The 7,146-nt window shown below is 44.9% G+C and overlaps 1 protein-coding gene across 1 annotated transcript; it reads right to left on the bottom strand.

Annotated features, from left to right (window-relative positions):
- Positions 1–1,576: 1,576 nt before the first annotated feature.
- LOC117843409 (uncharacterized) lies at positions 1,577–6,511 on the bottom strand. Its single transcript, XM_034723991.2, has 4 exons — positions 6,023–6,511; positions 5,443–5,696; positions 4,145–5,324; positions 1,577–1,992 (listed from the first exon to the last, which is right to left on the bottom strand). Exons 2-4 carry the CDS (start codon positions 5,662–5,664, stop codon positions 1,979–1,981), a joined length of 1,416 nt encoding a protein of 471 aa, XP_034579882.1. The 5' UTR covers positions 5,665–5,696; positions 6,023–6,511; the 3' UTR covers positions 1,577–1,978.
- Positions 6,512–7,146: the final 635 nt, after the last annotated feature.

The following is a 7,146-nucleotide window of genomic DNA, read 5'->3' as shown; positions in this document are numbered from 1 at the left end:
ATGCCGCGAGCACACGATCAGAAAGGCCACCGGCGGCATAGCGCTAGCGCCCACCATCACAGTCGAGACCACCCAGAGTCCCAGACAACAACTCCAGGGCGTGCCGTACTGGCGTTGCCATGGAGCATCCATAGGCCCTGTTTGGAACCGATTATATCCAGCTTATGGCGAATCCAAGAAAGGACCAATTCAAGAAGGTCGGTGAGCGTTCGGCTGTAGCGTGCAACCAGACAGCATAAACTAGACTTTACACAGAGCTAAGCAATTAAGAAAGGAACGGTGAACCACCTTGGGAAGAAAAAACTTTTGTTAAGTGTTACAATTAGGAGAGGGTCGGCGTTAACCAAGTTTGACCAACAAGCTTTGTTCAAGTGTTGCAATTAGGCACGCCGCAGGCCACACTTTGAAATGCGTCAGACGGGAAAACAAGAATTATTGCTCGAAGTTCAAAAGTCAACGCCATTGGGCGTTATGCCGCTGGACCAACACATGACGATGTCCGTTTTTAGCATTTAGGAAGATGGGAGCTGAAATTGTGCTTTCTGAACCAGCACAGCGCTTGACACTTTGACAGGGAGGAAAGCCAGGAAGGGATAGCACTACTCCCTCCGTCCCATAAAAAATACAATTCTAACATTAAAATCCCATAAAAAGTGCAATCCTAGGATTTGGATCTAACTAACTACTACATCTGTTCTTAAATATTTGACGTTTAGGACAAGCTAGTTATGAACTAATTTACTTGTCCTAAAAGGTTGTATATTTAAGAACGGAGGAAATAAACGTCATATATTTAAGAACGGAGGGAGAATTAAGTGGTCAACTAATTTACTTGTCCTAAAAGGTTGTATATTTAAGAACGGAGGAAATAAACGTCATATATTTAAGAACGGAGGGAGAATTAAGTGGTCAGGTCTGATTTGCATGTCAAAAATTACTGCATGTGGCTGCCACCATTAATCTGTCTGAATCATGCCACCATTAATCTGTCTGAAAAAAAAATAGAATTGCACTCCTCGTAGGACGGAGGGAGTACGTTTGATTTAGGAACACGTCAAGAAACCCACTTATATGCTAACAAGCACAAGTTTCTAAACTTTTGGAATATGAATGCATGCTTAAAGTTTAATACCACGAGATTCTTTTGCCATGAACGGTATAAAGTCAGCAAATGTTCCTGCTAAAATTACCGCGTGGATGTGAAAGCGACTCGGGACAAATAAAATGAGAAAGCAATTGGGTAGAGTCATGATGTATAGGTCTTTTGTGAAGGTAGTTTCAGTAACCAAAGCTAATGTCGAGGCAACTCTACAAACTGCTATTTTAGGAGAGCAAATATATATAGCTCGTTGTCCTCTAACTACTTTACAACAGAGCATGAGAAAAGATATATGCATCATTACTTCATTAGGCCAGAAGACCTAAAACAAAATTAAACAAAAACCACAAAAACGGCAAAGGAAGATACAGGACATGTTTGCACTTTTGGTGGCTTTATTACCGGGGTCAAGATGGCTTTGCGCCCCAATAGTTTGAATATTAAGCCAAGCAAATTTCTAGTATACAAATGGAATGGTTAAAGAGAATAAAAACAAGCGAGCTAATGTAGCCATAAATGGGCAAAGATAATACAGCATTCCTTTGGTATACAAGTTTATCCTTCCGTATGACAGAATTCCAGCTTATGTTGGAACACTTCTAAGTATGTGCCGCAATCAACACTGCACATCTCATTCAAAAAACAAAGACCTAATACACGTAGAAATTAAACTAAAATCTGAAAGCTTCACAAAATGTTTGTATCCGCTCCTCTAGCATTTTTGGTGTTCGTAAACCACACCTCTGGTTACCTAGAAACAAGCAACTAACCTGTATATTAATCTGACATCACCAATTCACAGTCATGCACCTGAAAGCCTGATATAGTAGTGGGTGTTTCACCTATCCCAAGTCATATATGAATATAATAATACTCTCCCTAGGAAGTGATACCTGCAAAAGAATCCAACAACTTTTAGTCAGATTTAAAGTTGTATAGCTGTCTCCAATATATGTTTCAATAATAAAGAGGACTACATATCTCAGGCACAGATTGGTTGATAAAATATTACATTGTCAACATTATGCTTTTCCAGTGCACCCCATTCCAATTTATTTAAAAACAACAAATTAGTTCCACTTTTGTAGTTAAAAATAGTTAGTACAACAAGTGTATTACATTACTGATGAGGAAGCAAAGTAATGTTCAGAACAGAATATAGCTCGTGTGCTTGAGACAAGAAGCTCTATATGAAGCCCCCCAATAAGGATCGACCAAATGATCTCTATATAAACCCCCCAAGTGAGCATGGCTGCCCAAATCAACATCCCAGTTACGAAGAACGTACTAGGCCCATGTTCTTTTGAGTCAGCTGGTCATTTCTAGGCACACACAAACTAAGCTAGACGCACCATTGTTCTTTATCTAATTGTACTTTATTATCTTTGTGATTGCAATACAATTATAGTTTATATCAAACTTTGTTGTATTACATTCTTGTATTATAAATACAATTAAGCAAGAACAGAGATGCTATCAGAGAATGAGGATAGTTTATACAAATGATGCAAAACAGTGTTGTAGCTTCAACACAACTTTTAGCAACAGCAACTTGTCTAAACATTGATTCCCATTAATATTTGTAGTCGTAGCTCTTCAAGTGTTGACAAATGGATGGGTCTTGCCCTACATATCTGCATTTTGTCCTAAGTAAACGAGAAATATGCTAGGAAATCTGATCAAAATTATGCAACCCTTTGTTTAGTGGACTTATGGTACAAAATTTCACAAAAGGGCAAAACATCTAACATTTAGTTTAGTGAACCTTAACTATGATTAACCCATATAACCACTGAAGGTTACTAAGCTACCTGTTTAAAACATACAGAATTTATAGATATTTAAACCATCCATCATTGAGGTTATGCTCAAGTAAATCTAGCATGCTTCTTTGTCTCACATGATTGTGAGAAATAATGATGAGAAAAGAAAAGGAAAGCAGTCGAAAAAAATCAAAAATTAAAGCAGAAGGGTTGGCGCTGTGTCTTATTTCGTAATGGTGTGTTCTTTAGTTGGCTCTTTCTTATTTTTGATAGGCAAGACAGTTGTCAATATACATATTCAGCTTGGATACCTATGTCACTTTGCCAAAATTAGTAGGAACTGATGCGACTCGATAAGGATCAACCATAACTCAGCTATTGATTGATCCAAAATTTGACTGTTCTCTGGTTCCTACCATAGCATTTAAAAGGTGCAAGAAAATTTAGCATGATGTTGTTGTGGTTCCACTTGATATTTACCTACAGGATACATAAATACATCCCAAGTAATCCAGGTAATGGTAAATAATTATATCAATCACATCCAAACTGTATGTCGGAAAACGAACATTATTGGCATGATCATGTTGAGGTTGGCAGAAAGGAGCTTTATCTTTCACATAAGTTTTTCTTCCCCCTTGCTTCATGATGGGTCTCATTTCTAGCTTAACCCAAGTTGCACGGGACTAAAAAGATTTTGTTTCTGTTGCTGTTGCTGTTGTATATCAAAACAACTGTATGCATCTAACTAAAATTAACTAAACACATATGAATGTGTGGACAGTAGAGTACTTTAACCCCACTATGCTACATGGAAAAATAAGGTGCATCATGGCTTTGAATACGAGTTGCGAGACTTTCATGGTCACACCAAACAACAAAATTTTATATATGTATATCAGCAATCAGTTATCAGGTCCCAAGTCCCAACGTGTCATAGGAAATAGGATATATGCCAAAAATACATGATTTATTGCTTATATTTGGTTACTGTTGTAGAATAAGGAGTGTTAGTCAAGTAGAGCATTTGGAATAATGGGTGATAGAATACAAGCTTTGATTAACGCAAACTAAGAGTTAACAAAATAAGTACTGTGCATAAAATAGTTCCATTGCATATGAGATTTAAAGAGTCCCACAAGAAAGGCCCGTTGCTTATGCCGCTATGCCATGTCTTTCAGCCACTTCAAACATCTAACTTATTTACGACACACGTTTCCTTTTTTAAAAGTAAGGGGAAACTAAGTGTAGATCATAGCACAATGTTGAAATCAAAACTGACCTCTGCTTGTCTGATTATTATTAACAGTATAGTTGCCCATATAACCTGCTGATATTTCTGATTTGATATCCGGATCAACATTTCCAAGGTCATGACCAAAAGGAGGCATCTCGACCTCAGATGACGTGAACCTCCAGGTTGAGTCACCATAAATAGAGCTGCTGCCATATGCACCTGGATTGTTCGATTCATATGCATTGGCTGATGCAGAAAATGGCTCGCCAATGGTACCAGTTGAATTGCTTCTCACATAATTGCCAGAAGGCAAGCCATAGTTGCTATCTCCAGTTCCACGACCAAGGTTTCCCAACCCAAGGCTTGAAAGGTTGCCCATCCCATGAGCAGAGTTAAGGCCACCCCAACTAATACCATCACCAGGAATACCCCCACCATTTCCCGGTGGAGCAAAAGCATTCATGTTTGTAGGGTTGCCTGTGTAGTTCAGATTTCCATTACTCCAGACATTTCTAGACATTGAACTCAGTATTGATCCTGAATCGTCATTAAGGCCAACATACCCAATAGGACTACCTAATCTGTTTGAACTACCATTGTAGTAAGAACCTAATTGTCGTCCATTGGAGCTATTGATGAAACCAGAACTTGCACCAAAATTTCCACTCATTCCACCTTCCATGTTCATGCCCATTCCAAAACCTGGACCAAACGAAGAGAACCCATTCCGTGCACCTGTAAGGAGGCCATACCTTCCGTCCACCCTCATGCCATAACCACCAATTGGGTTCGGGTTGTAACCATGGTTGAAGCCATTCAGAATGTTATGAACTCTGCTCATAGCATAGTTCTGCCCTCCTGCAGGTGAACGTGCAATGGGTCCAGGAGACTGCTCCTTTGGGACAGCCCTCTTGACCTCAACCATTTTACCATTCAGCTCATGGAAGTTCTTGTGCAGAGCCTTATCCACAGCGTCTTCTGAGTCATAGGTGATGAAACCAAATCCCCTAGGCCTCTGCGTGTTGTGGTCGTACATCACGACCACATCGGTTATCACACCGAATTGCTCAAAGTACCTTCTGAACTCAACCTCGGTAACGTTTGAAGCCAGGCCTCCAACAAAGATCTTTCTAGTACGCCCTGGTCCAGGTGACCCTATGCTGCTGCCATTGTTCTTGCTCGCGATACTCTGGTCGTCCCTGGGAACAGCCTTCTTGGCTTCCACCTGAACCAAAAACAGGCAATTCAGCTGGCATGGTGAGAGACAGCTCCACAACAGAATTCCCAGCAAAATGCACGCCAATGCATTAGCAGAGAAGAAGGCGAGAGCGTAACGCAAATACCATGCGGCCGTCGATCATGTGCTTGTCCGTGGTGACGCGCTCCGCCACGGCCGAGTCGGCAAAGACGACGAAGCCGAAGCCGCGGGCGCGGCCGGTGTTGCGGTCCCGCATGATGACGGCCTCGGTGACCTCCCCGAAGCGGCCGAAGTACTCGCGGAGGCGGTCCTCATCCGTCTCCCAGGAGATGCCGCCGACGAAGAGCTTCCCGGAGTCGGCCTCCATCGCGTCCGTCCTCCCCTCCCCTCCTCCTCCCCCTGCAATCCACAAAAGCAGGCCCAGTTTCATACCAGCCAGCCACTGGCAAATGCGGACAAAACCCCGGCTTATCCACAGCGTTCACCACAGAAACGCACGCTGGACATCAGCTAGATCCGAGCCGAAAGCAACGCCGCGATCGGGGTCGCGCGCGCTCGCACAGACACACACACACGCCCACACGCCCACACGGCGCAAGGCGCCAACGCTACCTCACAGGACCACGGAATTACGCGGCCGCCGCGAGATCCGTACCAGATCCGGCCGCCCCCGGCGCCGATCCGGCACCGATCGGCGCGGCGGCGCGGATCGGAGGGGCGCTTACCGGTCGGTCGGCGGCTGCTGCTGCGGCGACGGGCGGCGAGGAGGGATCGGGGGGCGCCCGCGTCCGCGTCGCCTCTCCTGTCGCTGTCCCGCTAAGATCTCGATGCGGGCATGGGAGGGGAGGGGAGGGGAGGGGAGGGGAGGTGGTGGGGGGAAGTTGCTTGGGTTCGGACGGCACGCCTCGTCTCCTCCTCTCCTTTTTATCGAAGCTTTTGCTTCCCCCCTGGCGTTCGCCCCCCTCCGCTCGGTGGCTGGCGAGCGATGCCTTGCCTGCCGCGATGCGGTGGTGGTTGTTTGTTTTTACCTTTGCGGGGGAGGCCTGCCTTTTTTAATCGCCCCCGGTGCCCTGCGATTGCGGTGCTCGGCTGGATTGGGAAAGCGGAAGGTGGGGGACGCGGAAATGCATAAATAATGGAGAGGCAGGTCGGCCTGCCGCGCTGGAGGCGACGCGATGCGCGAGCGCGAGCCCTGCCTGCGTGTGTGGTGCGCAGCGCGGGGAAGGAGACGACGACGCGAGGTGAAGGGAGCAGGTGGGCTGTGGCTACGTGCGCGCGTGCGTCCCTGCGCGGCGACGGCGAAGGGAAGGGGGCCGAAGCGAGTGAGCGAGGTGGAGCCGACGAGGCAGCGCGAAGCGGGCGGGATGGGTTCGGTTGGCTCCCGTGTCGCCGCGGCGCGCTCTCTCTGCTGTGTGGGGCCCACCCGGCAGCGAGTTGGTATGTTGCAGAGTGGAAGACGTGGAGGCAAGTAAGGAATTTTTTCTTTTCATTTTTTTGCTTTATTTTTTTGCGAGGAATTTTTTTGCTTTATTAATCAGTGGCTTCCTTTTTGCGACTATTTCTTTTGTGAGGGAATTTTTGCAACTGTTTCTTGTTCGTGCTTATTCATCTAAGAATAAGTTACTGTGAAATCGAGGCCATGACGTAGAGAGAACTTCAAAATTCTGAGGTCTCGCTCAGAATTTTTATCAACAGAAATGCACATCTGGTGACAATATGAAATACAACTTGTGAGAAAAAAAGACAGATAAACGACATCGATAAGAGAACAGTATTAGTTGTGGCGAACCGTGGTGGAGCTAGAGATTCAGGAATCAGGAGTCTGCCATGTTTTGGACTAAGCTGCTGG

The sequence above is a fragment of the Setaria viridis genome, chromosome 2 (assembly GCF_005286985.2).
Source record: "Setaria viridis chromosome 2, Setaria_viridis_v4.0, whole genome shotgun sequence".
NCBI classification, from domain to species: Eukaryota; Viridiplantae; Streptophyta; class Magnoliopsida; order Poales; family Poaceae; genus Setaria; species Setaria viridis.
Note: the sequence above shows the minus strand (reverse complement) of the source record. Positions and strands in the feature narration are given on the sequence as shown.